The sequence below is a fragment of the Mastigoproctus giganteus genome, chromosome 2 (genome assembly GCF_048544385.1).
Source record: "Mastigoproctus giganteus isolate SK-2022 chromosome 2, ASM4854438v1, whole genome shotgun sequence".
Taxonomy (NCBI): domain Eukaryota; kingdom Metazoa; phylum Arthropoda; class Arachnida; order Uropygi; family Thelyphonidae; genus Mastigoproctus; species Mastigoproctus giganteus.
The window spans coordinates 78,669,204-78,683,575 of record NC_143576.1 but is presented as its reverse complement, the minus strand read 5'-3'; the positions used below and the strand labels follow the sequence as shown (position 1 = coordinate 78,683,575).

Below are 14,372 nucleotides of genomic sequence, written 5' to 3'. Positions count from 1 at the left end.
GATACGTATTTCAGGCTATTAGCACCATTCTTCACAGTTGGATGACAAGTATTCGAAATGAGCTCGTCAATAATCTTAATTTTCCATTTTATTCAATAAAAACTCAAAATGAACTCTTTACTAAGAAAATGATGTGAAATCTTTACTTAACATAATTTAAAACACTTCTGTGATATTGAGAAGCACTTCCTAAATGAAACAACAAATGAAATGCATCTGTATGGTTCGCATGAAAAACTGCTAAATGGAAGCAACCGAAAATATAAACCTCCGCTGTCACGATTTCTATCTTTTGAACGATTCGCCTCAGGAAAAACGTATGAGAGGAGAACAGAATGCTTGTTTTGGCGAGTATATTCCAAGAAAATTACTTTCATTTCGAATTTCCAGTATCCCGTTGGTCTCTCCGTCCGTCTCTTTATCCCGAGCTTTGTCGCTTCGCAGAAAAACTGCGTCTCTTCGGTTCATGGGCTAAGTTGTACTTTGCCGTTTCTAAAGGTTACATCCTTTTCATGACTCAATAAACGTTTTACAAGTCTTTTCATCTGCTGATAAATCAGCTCGTTTTATGTTATGGTCTGCCAATAATAATATTGGCGTGTGTGTTTTAATTGTAAAAAAAAAAATCTGGAAGCTTTCTATGCATGGAATCGTGAAATATATATCGATGCCTTTCAGTTTACAAAATTTTTACCACTTTTATTAAATTAGGTTACTGTAATTATAAACCTTTGATTTAAATCTTCGAACACAATTTTTAAAAGAAAAAGGTGAAGAAAGGGAGAATGTACGTTTTTTTTTTTTCATTTGGGTTTCCAAATGGTTAGCTAGATTCGATACAAAATTAGGTAGAAAATACAAACTCGACATGGTTTGCTTCCATTGAACGTCTTCAAGGGCGTTGTCAATAATCTGAGTAAGAGTTATTTACATAAACAGTGTGAAGTAGTTGCACGTTTGCTGAAAGTATTCTCCAGTGCTTCCAGTTAGGATCTGTAAAAATGGTATTTGTGCTTGTAACTCTGCGCTACGTTTGGGTAAAATGTCCATCAGGACATGACATCGGATTATCATGTCTATAAAAAACTATGACGTTGAGATGACGTTCTCAATGCATGTTGAATAACCTTATATTGTATATGCGAGTTAATATTCGTAATTGTGATGTAAGCTATTTGCATATTTCATCTTAATTATGTTTAGCTTAATTTTTAAATATATTGCGATTCATTAAGTACCAAGACATCTGACCCACTGCATATTTAGCATTGACAAATGATGCAAGGAAGCAAGCTTGCACAGAATTACCACCAAAAACACCTACTTCCGCATTTGTCCATCTCCTGTAATAATTTGTCTAATTATTCCTTAATTTTTCTCAAATTACTTACTTCTACAACATCAGAGGAAGTTGGTTCCAACAATCAACCACTTTCTGACTGAAAGCTTTTGCACGTCTGTTCTGCAACTATCCTGTTTCAATTTAAGTTTATGTCCCCCTGTGTACGTTGTCCTAGGAAGAGAGTGAATGCCATCCCTTTGCAGATACCAATTTTCCAAGCGCTGAAATTTGCAGAGTCTTACCTGGTTAGAATACTCTTTCTGTGTCCTTTAACACAGAAAGATGATATTAATCGATTTATTTATATAATATATTAATTCCACATGTTAATACCACTCTTTTTGATTTTATTCACGAAATAGCAATTTTAAGAAAACCTTGTCCAATAACATGTATTTCTTTTCATTCTAACTTTAACTTTTCAAAACAATCATCCAGAAAAAGGGGAAAAAAATCAATTTAATTTCTTTTCGGAATTCATTAACTTTGTAAAACTAGGTCAACATTACAGAAGACTACTTATAATTCTTCATTATAAATAAATATGCAGCCATAGCTTGTCCCCCCCCCCCCCCAAAGCAAGAAGAAGAAATTACTTCTCACTAAGAGGATTTCTGATTATGAACCTTCCAAATCAGTGATTTACGTATTACAAAGAAGACGAAGATATTTGTATTAGTTGATACGACAACGCTCGAAGGGACTTAAGGTTCGTATTGGGCTTTAATCCCATCAAAATCCATTACCTTTTTTTTTGTCCAATATTATATCTTTTGCGAATTACCATTAGATTTGTTTATTTTACAGTCTTTATGATACCTTGAGGCAAAATGAAAAGTTACACCTGTACACATTTATTGGTTTGTTTTGTATGTTTCAATAAGATGGAAGCACTAATCATTTATTTATGGATTTTTCCATTGCATTTATTAAACATTTATTAAATTCTGAAACGGGCTATGGCGCCATAAAGTTTGCTTTCCACGTGAGATGACAGACGCTCTCACGGAATTTCCCTTTAATATTTTATTCGGAGTTGGCTAGTATCGTATTTGGTTCGGAAGACATTTGTTATTTTAACTTTTCAGTTCTCCTCTCAAAATAAAACAAAGAAAAGATAAAATCAGCTAACATATATACCAGCGCGTTAATATTAAGATATACGTATCTGTAACTAGGTCAGAATTATCAGATTATATTTGTTGACTGCGTATCACTTCCTGTGGTCCAAATCCTGACGCAATTAGAGCGTTGGCGAATTCACCAGGGACCCAATTAGAGTGACGACTTGATGCACAAATTTTCTCTATACAAGGAAGATTAGACTTTGCAGCGACGCTGCTATCTTTAATCGTACATGTGAATAGCTTAGTGTTCTGTCAATAGCAGAAATTAGAAAAGGAACAAGGAATCCAGTAATTGTGTTACTTTTCGTATACTGGACTTTAGTGGTAAAGTATCTGCTTCACTGATATTGCATGAAAACAAAACTTCACAGATGTTGCAAGAAATCGGATAACTGTATCTGCAGTTAATGCAATGGAATTGCAGTTCCATTCCAAATTTCTAATTAAACACTTCTGTTTTGTCTTATTTCAAATTTGTTTGCATCCTGTTAGGACTCGTAATTTAGGGAGCACTTTCGCTGCTGTTCCAACTATATAAGAAAACTTATTTGTAGATGCTCGATGTTTCTTCAGTTAGCTTTTTCGTGTCTGCTTACTGTGCATAGATCTAGATTTTCACCTGGCGCGTTGATAATTATTTCTACGTCGCCCTGCAAACCTTGTCAAATATACAGCACTTGCTGAAAGAATTCAGTAATTTCTGTTATGTGTTCCATAGTTAAAACCCCATTCCCGCACCAAGAACTTCGACTGTGTTGGTTATATATATTCAAATAATATATTAAGGGAAAGTCTTGTCTGAAAAATTTGATTGGATATTATAAATGTGGTTGCAAAGGAACTGGATGCAAAAAATAATTTTGATATCATATATTTCGATTTGCATTGTACAATTTGGAGCAGAATGGTATTAAGGTTAAATTCCTACAATGGATAAAAGGATGGTTGAGTGGGGAGAAGACAGATGGTGGTAATCAATGGGTGCTGCTCTTCGTGGACTAATGTTATTAGTGGAGTCCCACAGGGTTCGGTGTTGGATCCACTGTTCTTTTGTATATTTATCAATGATATTGATGAAGGTATATCAGGCTTAGTGTCAAAGTTTGCAGATGATACAAAGGTTGGCAGAGTTGTTAATGACAGTAATAGCAGTGTGCTACTGCAACAGGAGCTAGAAAATTTGGGCAGATAGACTGAGAAGTGGCTGAAATTTAACCTTGACAAATGCAAAGTACTGCATATAGGTAGAAGTAACCCCAGAGAAACGTACCAACTGTGTGGTACTACACTTAAGGTGGTAGAAAATGAAAAAGACCTGGGAGTACCTGTGCAATCAGATATGAAGTTTTCTTAGCAATGCAGACAGGCTGCCAGGACAGGTCATGGGGTTTTGTCAATGATATATAGGAATTTTGCTAGCAGGGAAAAGGAGGTGATCGTCCCTCTGTATAAGGCAATGGTCAGGCCACGCCTTGAGTACTGCGTACAGATCTGGAGGCCTCATTTTAGGAAGGATGTAGATTTGCTTGAGCGTGTACAGAGAAGGGCAACAAGATTGGTGAGGGGAATGAAGGGATCCTCTTATCAAGAGAGGTTCAAGTTCTGCAAATTGCAATGGCTGGAGGCTAGGCACCTGCGCTGTGATCTGATTAAGGGGTATAAAGCCTTGAATGGGTTGAGCACGCTGAATTCTGATGGGATTCTTCCACTTGTTCAGATTACAAACCTGAGGGGGATAAATTCAAATTATGGAAAGACAGATGTAGAATTAAGTAAAAGTAAAGTGCAGCCATTATTAACCCACTGCAGGATGGAAGCCTCCTCAATAATTCATGCTCAGGGAAAATGAAAATTGACCATAATCTGCCATGCTGGTCCAGTGCGGATTGGCAGATCGACCGTATTCAGCAGTGAGGGGCTTGAACTCCGGTCTACTCAAAGAGCGTGTGCTACTGCATAGATGTGCGGAAATTTGCCTTTAGCCAGCGGGTGGTTAATTGTTGGAACAAACTTCCATCTATCGTTGTGGATGTTGATATTTAAATAAATGTAAGGAGGAACTGGACAAATATTTAAAGGGAATGGTTGTGTGAATTTTTTTGTTTTTTTTTTTGGCTGCTGCTGCATAAGCTAGCAAGGAAAGCTAGCATCGCATGCCACTACTACTACTTCGTCAGTAGGAACTCAGCTGAAAACTTTGCTTAGAAGTTTTTGAAAAGCTGATCACTGATGGTTACCCTATACAAATGGGCTTTCTAAAGTCACTGAAACCGTGCAAAGAAATTTCGTCCCTTTGCGATGGTGACGCAAATGCAAGACCTCAATAACAATAATCGCGTATTGATCTTGGTAGATGAGGGTTTTAGCCTCGGATATTTTCAAGCGAATGACTAGTGCCGAGACCAGTTTACTGTCACTGAGGACAGAGCTTGATTCACAGGCTACATTAGAAAACCACCGCCAACTACTCTAGCTATTCAAATACTTTACAGTGTTCTTATGTCGGACTTTCGGATTCTCTAAGTCCAAAAATTGTCCTCCTTTCTTACTTCTTCCTGTCTAGCAGTCAACTGTGTTTCTTCTTCTTAGACAGGCGATAAGAGTATTTTCTTCTACTCAATGTTTGGCGTTGGTTTCTATGCTATGTTCCACGGCAGAGTAGTTTTGTTTTTTCTCCAGATGTCGCAGCCATATTGTATTATTCTGAAAACAAAAGCGTATACTTTAAACCTGTGTTTCGCTGTCACTTTACCATAAATCTTTTATGCTCAGCAGAAAAAAAAAATACAGAGCTTTTTTCTTTCTTTTTTTTCTCAGCTAGTGTATTTGCATGCTAAGCGCGGTGAACCTAACGCTTTTATTTTTACCACTGGTAGAATTTTATTTCCTAGTCCACCTGTAAATACAAGCTTTTTTAGTTATACAGCTGATTTACGTAGCATTGCTGCGCTTATTATTATTATTATTTTTTTTTCATACGATGGCTGATAAAACTGGCAAATTAACGTAGAATGCTTCCAATTTACAAACAATACACCGGCGTGTTGTGATCATAGTTTCTTTTGACGCAAAAATACATCTTTAATGTATTCGTCGAGATTGGCCTAGAAAGATTGCAGGACCAGAATGTGTTGGAACTCGACGGACTGCAGGATCTTCAATACAGAAAAACTCTGAATTCACTGTTCTGTGCATGAGTGATGTATAAACCACTGATATATTCACTGTATTGTTAAAGTATACCGACACTCCAGGTGTTTGGAAAAATGAACCATATCCGTCATTCACGTGCCAGGAATACATATAACAATAACTGCGTGCATGCTAGAAGTTGGTAAATGAATAACATACAGTAGATAAGTTGAGGCGTTCAGCTTGGCGATTTCCAACCAGGAACCATCTTAGGATGCCATATTAGCCATCAATCTGCTCGTGCCGATCTGAATTAGGTCTGACGAATGCGCTGGTTGTGAAGTTCGGCGGAGATGCTGTCACCGTCTGAGATTGTTTCTCGTGGTTTGGGCTTAGTTGATCAGTTGTCGTTCTTAGAACAATGAATATCATATGGTACATTGACATTCTGGATAATTTCGCCCTTCTTATGCTCTGGCAGCAATGTGGGGAGGGTCTTTTTCTGTCTCAGAAAACGGCAAGGCCCTCCTTTTCTCAACAGCCTACATTGGCTTAGTTTGAAAACACGAGAGTGCAAAAGCTTCATCGGCTTGCGCTTATGACCTCAACTCCACTGAACAATTTGGTACACGCACGCACACACACACACTTCTTTCTTTAATTACTAATTTTATGGTCGATAGTTTATTCTTAGATATCTTTAAATACCTGCTAATTATTATGGCAGTTAATTTAAATATGTATCTGATATTAAAAATAAAAACATGAATTCGCTTACATGAAATTTAATTGCATTCTTATTATTCTTGTTATAATTTAAGAGGAAAATTTTTCCTTTCTGACTCTTCTTTTTGCCTCACTTACGGTTATAATGCAAACCATTAACTTTTTAAAGTACAAGGCACAAAGCTTTGCCAAAGTCTGGCTTTTATGGTGCTGGCCCATTTTTTTTTAAATTCAAAGTTGAAAAAAAAAAAAGATATCCATTAATCTTTAGTTTTCATGCGAGTTCATAATTACTGAAAAACATTCTGCTCTGTTTATTTACAACGGACCTTAAAGATTTCCTTAAAGAATGTGCCCCATTCTGTAAAAGAGGGCATATTTTCATTTACTGCCAAAGGGAGATTACTATAAAACAGATTAGCAGTCTGAAGAGCTGTCACTTTATTCTTTGATATTACTATTATTATAATAAATACTTTTAGTTATACACACGCAATTTACAGACATATTATATACGGCTCAATATGGCCTTAGTTGCTGATGCGCCTACAACAAAAACTTTTAATTATACTGCTGCTGTTCAACCAGTTGATGCATTTCACTGCTTCTAAAACTAGGCTTTCCAGTCTCCAAGTCTCTAAAAATCTCAGTTTGGTCCTATCATGAATTCTTTCTCCCACATCTAGTGAAAAATAATCTTGAAACCATCAGCTCCTAAAATTCCTTGATTTTATCCAAAAAGAGCAGCCACATCAATCAGTAATCCCTCCTTCCCTCATAAATTCATTCTACTACCTATGACGATGCCCATGGAGAGGTGGAATCTGTAATTCTGCTGTACATTCCAAACCATTTATCGGCTATCGAAAAACCATTCGTAGCTTAACTATAAAGTGGCTCAACCATTTTTTCCTTCAATTGCCAATATTTCTCTTCTCTTTATCTATTTCCTGATGATTTCAACCTACGTAAATTAAAGTCCAGTGTGAAATGGTCCCTATAACCTTAAATAAACCATTTCCAGTGAGCACATTAGGTACGTTATTGAATTTTCTTGTACTCAAGACCGTGTTAAGATGGAAGTTCGAAAGTGATCAGCCTTCAGACTTTCATCTTAACACTGCCTACTCTCAAGAGTGGCAAATAGTATCAACTATTTTATTTTCACATAATGGAACTGCGGTAAAATGAATACAATATCGCTGGATATATTCACAGTGGAGAGAGAGGCAGCATTTTCGTGTTTGCATCCGGGTGCCTAAAAGTTTGTCACAACCCTGTCTTTACATTCTGATGTAATTAATTTTATTCACTGTTATTAAGATCATAGAATTGGAATGAGAAACTGTAGATGATTAACGATATTGTTTGGTTTATCTTTCCAAATAGGTATTATGTCTCAAGACAATGCAGAACAAGTTATTCTCGACCCCAAACTAATAGCCAAGCATTATATCAGGACGTGGTTCTTCCTCGACTTGATCAGTTCAATCCCCCTGGACTACGTATTCCTAATTTTCAATCAGGATTATGGCGAAAACTTCCAGATATTACATGCTGGGCGTGCACTTAGAATACTAAGGTTTGCTAAAATGCTCAGCCTGTTACGTCTTCTACGACTGTCTCGTCTGGTCCGATACGTCAGCCAGTGGGAGGAGGTTTATGTAAGTAGCGTCCTCTATATCTTCATCTGGAAAATTTAGATAGTAAGTCCTAGAATCTTCTTACTTTAAAGTTCTGTTGTTTAGATGTTTTTTTAAAAAAAAGTTTGAATGAAAGAGCGTATAACAGTTGTTCTTAGATAAATATTTTGTTATAAATATCATTTCAATAAACCTGTCGTATAACTATTCTATTTTTATATATTAGTTCGCTATAAAATTCATAAGAAAACATTAAAATCATTCATAAAATAATTCGTGAAACGTGTACAAAATTATTCCTAAACCAATGAATAAACAGTAAAATTTTAACACTGTCACAGAGAAGACAAAACACCATTGGTAGAAATTTTATCCAATATCTGTTCATCTTAAAGGGAATTTAATAAGCTGTTTTTAAAAAGACAACATTAATTTTTCATAAAGTAACTATTTTCACTTAAGTATCAATAAGAGGCAAATTCTATGAGACATTTTAACCCGTTTATGTGGTTCCCCCAAGAAACACACCGCTATTGATACTCAAAAAGAATGTTAATCTGATGGTTGAAACGTTCCATAGAATTTGTATTTTAATAATTGAATTTTCCGAGTATATATTTTAATGTAACCAACCATGTTTTAGTCCATAATTATTCTACTTTAAAATAACCATAGAAAGGATACTGAAATGAAAATGTTGGCAGCATATTATTGAGAAATTATTCCATTTAAATTTTTTTAAAGGTTGGTTGTTCTGTTACTGTATGTTTAAAGTGGTCTGTTTTGTTCATCTGCTAAGAAAAACTTGGGTCCAACGTGTACGAAAAAAACCTTGATATAAGATAATGTGAAATACAAATTGTAGTACTTAAAAGAAGGCTAGTAACTTAGGTGGAAAATTTTCTTAAAGAATTATCCTATCTGGAAATGAAGCAACACCAAATGGATAAGATGACCATTTAAACTAGGCGGTGTTTTTGAGAGTTTCTAAAGGAAGATAAGTTGAATATTAAGACGGTTCATACCTCAATGAGTAGAGTAGCAGAAGGCAAGTTTCCCTGCTTTGCAAAATATTCGAAGGAAAACTTTTCCTGTATAGTGACCAACCTTTTCAACCTTTTCAAAAACAAATAATTTTTCTTCTTACCAAAGTTGCCGCAGTTGCTACAGTGAAAAACTGAAACAAGATCCTCAACAGAGCCAAGCATGAAAGATTGTGTTCTTATTGGTGAAATGCGTGCAGATCCCTGAAGGAATATAAAAATATAATTCTAATTTTTTCATGCGGATTTGAACATTGATATTTCACTGGAAAAAATTCTCTTTGTACAAATTCTTCAAATTTGAGCTTTTTTGTTTCTCTTCTAAATGTCGCTGAGTTGGCAATTCATTTCAATTAATTAGAATAATTACTTCAACTTTTAAGAAGACCTACAATACAGTGTTTCAAGTGGACATGTGATAAAAGATGTCTTTTAAACGAAGTTGTAATAATTCGTTCCCTACAAGAAATGTCATTTACAACATCAGTTTTCAAGGACATTTCAGTTATCTTTAAATTATAAACAAAGGCTGCCCAAATGAGACATGAATCATAAGATCCAAGTAAGTTAAATCCGGAGAAGGTGTCATTCGGTAAGACGACTTTGCAATATTTAAATCGATATTCAAGGCTGATATTTCATCCCTTTGCTCTCGCCAATACCTTAGGGTACAATATCAGTCTTCTGACATTTTCCTTCACTTCCTTGACTTCGCTTTGCTTATTTCATTGTGCTTTTGACACATGAATTTGAAAGTAGTTGGCATCTGTTTTCACAAATAATTTATTACAACTTAACAAAAGATTGCTTTTAAAGTATTATAATGAGTTTGGCAATCAGCTTATCATACGGGTGAATTGCCAAAAAGCAATAAATATGCAAAATGTCATCGACGGAAACGATGGATATTCTTATTTATGTCAAGAGATCTCATTTATACCAAGGACGGGTATAAAATTATGCTTTTGATTGGTAGCAAGACATTAGAGACGCTTAAGGCTGCACTGCTGAATCCAAGATCTTTCTCTCTGTAGAAATATTTCCCACAAATAAAGTACTTGGCACACTGAAATAATGACCTACATTCAAATGAACTTTTGCCATCGATATTTGATTAAGCATAGTGCGTCATCAGTCACAATCTTCAATTGGGATTTAATTTTCAGTCTTTATTTATTGTGACTAAAAACCCTGACTACAAATTAAATCTCCCTTCTATGCGTCAGATCCACCGGTGTGTGTGTGTATGCGCATGTACACGATTTCATTTGGTGTGGAGAAAGTATGAATGTATTTCAAACAGAACCGTATGTGAAAAGAAAATTTATGTAGACTTGACACTCTGTGCACAATGGCATAAGTTTTTCAGAAAACATGAAGGTCAGAGGAGTGGATTGAAAGTAATTAGTCAAACCTCAGGTTTTATATATGTCAAGGAATGTGTTTCAAGCCTTAATGATGTTCTCGTTTGATGTGTGAAATCTTTTATCCAAGGTCTTGATACGAATTCCATTTATTTTCCGTTGCAATACATATCACAGTTGTAAATATATATATGGGGGTTCGTGTCACATTATATGTAATTTACATAACATTAAAGTGTGAAAGATGCATCTGTTTTCAAGTGAGAATCAAGTGAACCTTTATACATAATTTTTTTAATGTATATATATAGATATATCAAAGGTCCACAGGAAATGCCAAATGAAAGGTTCTGGAGGATAATTTTATGTAGGTGCATTCTCTACACTGCTTGTGATATTTCTTATGCATGAGGCAAACAACCGAAGTTCAGTTTTACCATTTCTTGCACACATTTAGTTTTGTCCTGATTCTTGTTAGTTTACCATTTTCCTAATTTTCACGAAGCACAATGATTTTTGTATGTTTCGCTGATTCCTCTTCCTGTGTCCAGTGGTTAATTGTGATTTTGCACTTCACCCTTCTTGCACCTTATCGCACTTTACATCAGTATATATGCAGTAGAAGTGTTTTGTGTGCCATTATATATTGGGGGGGGGGGTGGAAGTGAGAAGTACTGTGCAGTTATTTTGAAATTTTCAAAAAGATGTGGGAAATCCGCACTCTGAAATCTCCATTCCAGCGAACGAAAACCGTTTGAAAATATACCGTGATCAAACTTTCAAGTGATAAGAATCGAACAGCTGTTTAATGTAAAGTTTAATTGTATTTTGAAAGTGTATTTCTGCATTCTGTATAGAAGAAACACTGTCTTTGAAACACCGTCTAAAATGTAAACAAAATAAATTGAACAGAAAGTTTCCATAGTGTTTGTTGCATTTAATGGTCATCTAAAATGGATGCTTGGAGTGTCGAATTGTCAGCGGCTTGGGTTTAGGTTGTCGACGTCACTATATGAACACTGAGTTCATACAAATACAGTATACACCAAGGGTCCTCAACCTTTTGTCGATTTTGAAACACATTTTAAAATCCAAAGCATCTGGCGAGCCACCATACATCGATTATTCATTATAAGTAATATTTTGTTTAAACTTTAATTCATGTAGTTATAACTTTCTTGAACTTCTAAGAAGTTCAATATTTTATCTCTAAGAATTGCTACTCACTAGTGTCTGTTATATCAGACATCACATACTTTCCTTAACTTAAACCTCTACTTCTTTCTACTAAACGGTATAAACGATTTTTTCTCCATGTTTAGAAGAAATTTAATAACTTTGGGTAAACTTAATTAGTAAGAAAATGTTTTAAATGACCCTACGAGTCACCCAGAATAGCTCTGTGAACCACACTATAGCTCGTGAGCTACGCGTTGAGGGCTCATGGTATACACTGTCCTTTCAAAAATATTCGGACACAAATAATGTTTAAGAAAATGGATTTCTATTAAAGGAATTTGTAATATTTGGATCTAACTTTGGCCTGAATAATGTGCATACATGTTGTCTTTTGCGAAGTCTTTCGGCCAATTCATTAACAGTTAGAATTCGAAGCCAGACCTTCTGCACAGCCATCGCCATTGTCACATTCGAAGTGGATAGCACTGGCCTAGCCTTGATCCATTATTTTCAGCCATCCCAAATATATTTTGTGTAATTCATCACCGCTCTGGGACGGCCCCACCAATTATAGAACTTATTCCACTTCCTCAGATCTGCATACTCGTACAAGTTTGGCTTTATAAGAGGATAATTAACTTGCTGAAGATTAAATGGCCAAGTTCTATAAAATTTAAAAACTTCGGTATCTCCGAAATGTCTAGAATGTCCATATGACACATCATTGAGGGTTTTTTTGGCACAACTACAAAAAAAAAGTCCTGGTTCAAATCACAAGAAGCAGTGCCACCATGATGTTTTCTCATAGTTTTTTGTTAAGACAATGTACTATTGTAGGTTGCATTTTCTTAGCTTCTCCAAACCTGACATCAGCTGTGATACTTACCACTGTGTAGAACAATTAGTCGCTGAATGCCACTCTAAAACTACATCCGGTGTTCATATGTGGGTCTTGTGAGATGTAACTGTTCCGTGAAAACCAAGCCTGCGTATTAAGCCTAAGGACACTTCGCGAACTTAGGGAACAGTTATTACATCTGAAGTTCAGTTTGCTTGAATTACCAATGGTTTTACTGCTATCTCATCGGTGGCCGATGGTGTGAAAAAATGGAAAGCAGGATGTCTTTGATATTTTCATAACATCAGACACTGCCAAATTTGGAAGGCTCAGCCCTTTTATTAGCATCAAGAGATTCTACCTTAGTAACCGAAATGCATACAAATATATAATTTTCGTTAGTTCTTTACCCTGAAAATGCATACTGGTTGCTCTTGATCTTTCGTGTCTTGTATGCCTTCTCCTTATCAACTACATCTGGTTTTCATCGTTCCGTACTTCAGAGGAGTGCTTTAATACTGTTGAGAAGATACTGCGATGGCGTTTATTTAACTTGCGCATGAATAATACTATCTGTTTGGATAAGGTCAAGGCCTAAATTATTTCATCAGTAATCCACTCGTATGTCGGACAAACCTTGCTAATTTTACCAGTAGTGTTCAGAGACATTGGAATTGATTTAGATTCATTTCATTATCAGTATTTTAACTATTCACCAGTGCATGAGCGTAAATTGGAAGTTATCTGAATGGAAGAGCCTTTCCATTTTTAATCTATTTTTTACTCAATAGAATTCTTTAATCTAGACAATGGGCTCTCGCGGGTAGCATAATGGTTATAATCACCATCCTTCCTTCCTCACTGTGTGGAAAAAGTTCAAATTCCATCAATGAGGCATTTTTCACACCGTGGCCGCATTAGTATTATAATGACTAAATAATGCAAGGAAGCGGGCTTTTTCTGCTTCTGTCAAAATAAAATAAATCATTCATATCTTAATCATCACCTCTCTATCGGCCTCGAAAACTGTTGCAGGTAATTCATTCCAGTGGTCTACAACTCGCTGCCTGAAAGAAAACTGCAAGATCCAGCCTTCTGTTACTTCCCAAATTTTTTTACTTGTGTCCCCTGATTTTACTCTCTTCTAGTGAAAATATAGCTCCTCTTTCATTTTACTGATTCCCTTCGGGGCGTTATGTACCTCTACCAGGTTACTCCTCCTCCCCCTAAGATTTCTAGTTGGAAAGCTGTGCATTCCACACTTTCTAAGCCGTTTTTTTTTATGTGGATATTGATTAGCATTCCTCAGTAATTTAGTTGCCTTCTCTGAACTCTTTTCTTGGAAGTTCAATGTCTTTCTTCAAGTTTGGCCTCTAGACTTGAACGTAGTGTGCTAAATGCGGTCTCCCCATTATCTTATGCAAAGGGACAATAACATTCATTCTTATACTTGCAAATGTCATATATATCATACACTTTTCTAGTGACGACCGACTTCGAAGAATTCGACCGAAGCCCGTCGAATTCATAGAAAATTGTATGATATGCAACCCGAAGCTCAAGACCTGTTTTCCAAAATATATATCATATACGGGACATCGTGTGCCTTCCTAGCCGTCTGTTTATCCTGAGTGGAAAATTTCATATTTGGCTAAATCGGAACTCCTCGGCCTTTTTCGTCCCGGATCACTTTTAACTCCACTACCGCTCCTAGCTTTCTGTTAACTAGGTGCGTCCCCACGTGAATCGTATTGGTTAAAATCACCGTCCTTCCCACACTGAGTGGAAAACGAGAAGTAAGAACGTTTCGTCCTTACTACTCCAAAAAATAACAACTCAAGACTGAGAAAAATAAGCCCTCGACACTTCTGAAGCCGCCCGACGGATTCACCAAGTTCCAGTAATGGCTACATTTCTACAGTGAAACTGTCGTTAATTTCGACGAAATACAGAAGACATTAAGGCACGCCTGAAAAAA

General features: G+C 36.0%; 1 protein-coding gene across 5 annotated transcripts in view; it reads left to right on the top strand.

Annotated features, from left to right (window-relative positions):
• Positions 1–14,372, top strand: part of Ih (hyperpolarization activated cyclic nucleotide gated potassium channel Ih) — a 998,432-nt gene that overhangs the window by 611,235 nt on the left and 372,825 nt on the right. For all 5 annotated transcript variants that reach the window (XM_090389226.1, XM_090389196.1, XM_090389207.1 and 2 more), the window contains one exon: positions 7,717–7,991. In XM_090389226.1, the coding sequence (XP_090245352.1) occupies positions 7,717–7,991 (275 nt within the window). The remainder of the gene's footprint in view (positions 1–7,716; positions 7,992–14,372) is intronic.